The 2,380-nt window shown below is 41.1% G+C and overlaps 1 protein-coding gene across 1 annotated transcript; it reads left to right on the forward strand.

Annotated features, from left to right (window-relative positions):
- LOC140984051 (9-cis-epoxycarotenoid dioxygenase NCED2, chloroplastic-like) lies at positions 1 to 2,050 on the forward strand. The gene has a single exon (XM_073451213.1). The coding sequence runs from the start codon at positions 66 to 68 to the stop codon at positions 1,842 to 1,844; it is 1,779 nt and encodes a 592-aa protein (XP_073307314.1). The 5' UTR covers positions 1 to 65; the 3' UTR covers positions 1,845 to 2,050.
- The last annotated feature ends 330 nt before the right edge of the window (positions 2,051 to 2,380 follow it).

Consider the following 2,380-nt stretch of genomic DNA (forward strand, 5'->3'; position numbering starts at 1 on the left):
AGTCCCCATAGATTGAAGGCTAAAACTCATTTCTCTTTCTCAATTAACTTCTCTCCGTCTCTTGGATGGCACGAACAAGCTCGAGTTCATGGGCTACAGCCCATGTTTCTCAACCAATTTCAACCAAATCTCATGTTCAATTGTGCTTTACTTCGAACTCGATTTCAATGAAATATCCCACAAGAAGAGCTCAAATCAACTGTGCTCTGCACGAACCTTCTCCACTCACTTTCCCCAAGACGCCAGAATTGGACCTGGGTACTGATCAATCGGTGGCCACACCATTTCCGCAGCAATGGAACTTTCTACAAAAAGCTGCAGCTAAAGCTCTGGACTTTGTGGAAAGCGCGTTGATTTCACGAGAGCGCCAGATTCCACTGCCTAAAACGTCCGACCCACGAGTCCAAATCAAAGGGAATTTTGCTCCGGTGCCGGAACAACCAGTCCGGCATAATCTTCACATCATCGGGACAATCCCAGAATGTGTTAATGGCGTTTATTTAAGAAACGGCCCCAACCCTTTACATGAACCACTTTCCGGACACCACTTATTTGACGGTGACGGCATGATTCATGCCGTCACCATCGACGGAAAAGACTCCACTGGCTACGCTTGCCGGTTCACACAGACTCAAAGGCTGGTCCAAGAACGTGAGTTGGGTCGGCCCATTTTCCCGAAAGCCATTGGAGAGCTACACGGGCATTCAGGTATCGCCCGGCTGTTGCTATTCTACACCCGAGGCTTATTCCGGTTGCTGGATCATAGTCGAGGAATTGGGGTGGCGAATGCGGGATTGGTATATTTCAATCGAAGACTTTTAGCGATGTCCGAAGATGATCTTCCTTATCAAGTGCGGATCAATCCAACTGGCGATCTTGAAACAATTGGGCGTTACGATTTTTCGGAGCAATTGCAGAACACGATGATAGCTCACCCCAAAATTGATCCTGTTTCTGGGGAGCTTTTTGCTTTGAGCTACGACGTCGTCCAGAAGCCATACCTCAAATACTTCAAATTCTCAACCGATGGAAAGAAATCACCTGATGTAGAGATACCGCTAGATGTCCCCACCATGATGCACGATTTCGCCATAACTGAAAATTTTGTAGTAATTCCCGACCAGCAAGTGGTGTTCAAGCTTCAAGAGATGATCAACGAGGGCTCCCCAGTTGTATATGACAAGAACAAGAGATCCAGATTCGGAATCTTATCAAAAACTGCCCAAAATTGTAAAGACATGATATGGATTGAGTGTCCGGATACCTTTTGCTTTCACTTGTGGAATGCTTGGGAGGAGCCGGAGAACGACGAAGTGGTGGTGATCGGCTCATGCATGACTCCGCCCGACTCCATTTTCAACGAATGCAATGAAAATTTGAAGAGCGTTTTATCAGAAATCCGGTTGAATTTTAAAACCGGGGAATCAAAAAGGAAGCCCATGATCCAATCTTCTGAACAAATAAATTTAGAGGCAGGAATGGTGAACAGGAACCTACTCGGCAGAAAAACAAGGTACGCTTATCTTGCCATTGCTGAGCCATGGCCCAATGTTTCAGGTTTTGCAAAAGTCGACCTTTCGACAGGAAAAGTCAAGAAATTCATCTACGGCGACCGAAGATACGGCGGGGAGCCGTTTTTTGTGCCAAGAAATACGTGTTTAGAAAGTGAAGATGATGGGTATATTCTTTCATTCGTGCATGATGAAAAAGTGTGGAAATCAGAGCTACAGATCATAAACGCGATGACACTAAAGCTGGAAGCTTCGATAAAGCTTCCGTCGAGAGTTCCATACGGATTTCATGGCACATTCATAAGCTCTAAGGACTTAGAAAATCAAGTGTAGTTAGATATATACGCTAATGGAGGAGAGAGATCAATGCCAGAGGGATTTGTATATTTGCAGCAACGTCCCCGGACTCTCCCCTTTTGAACTGATTTTAGCTCTTTTCTTTTGGTGGGGAGTGTAATTTTTAGTTTGTGTGTGTGTGTGTGTTTTGAGGGTTTAGATATTACAGATCGTTGATAAAGCTCAGCTGGTTTCTGTTTTCCTGTTTTACTCCATCTCATTTCACATTTTAACGTGTTTCTGTTTCTTTTTGTTTGAATTTTTAAACGATCGTATCAAAAATAACATTTTATCATATTTCAAATTTAATTATTCTAATAATATATTATTAAAATCATTTTAATATTTTTAAGACAAATTCTATATTGTTTTAGTAAATTCGTAACTAAAATAAAACAACTATATCTCATATACTTTCTAAAAATTTTAAATTTAGTAAAATATTTAATTAACATTATCTATATATACTTTTGTGTTCATAAAAAAGATAGGAAAATCACTATATATAATAATCATTTGATGTATTTATTAAT

This window comes from Primulina huaijiensis, chromosome 9 (assembly GCF_012295235.1).
Source record: "Primulina huaijiensis isolate GDHJ02 chromosome 9, ASM1229523v2, whole genome shotgun sequence".
NCBI lineage: Eukaryota > Viridiplantae > Streptophyta > Magnoliopsida > Lamiales > Gesneriaceae > Primulina > Primulina huaijiensis.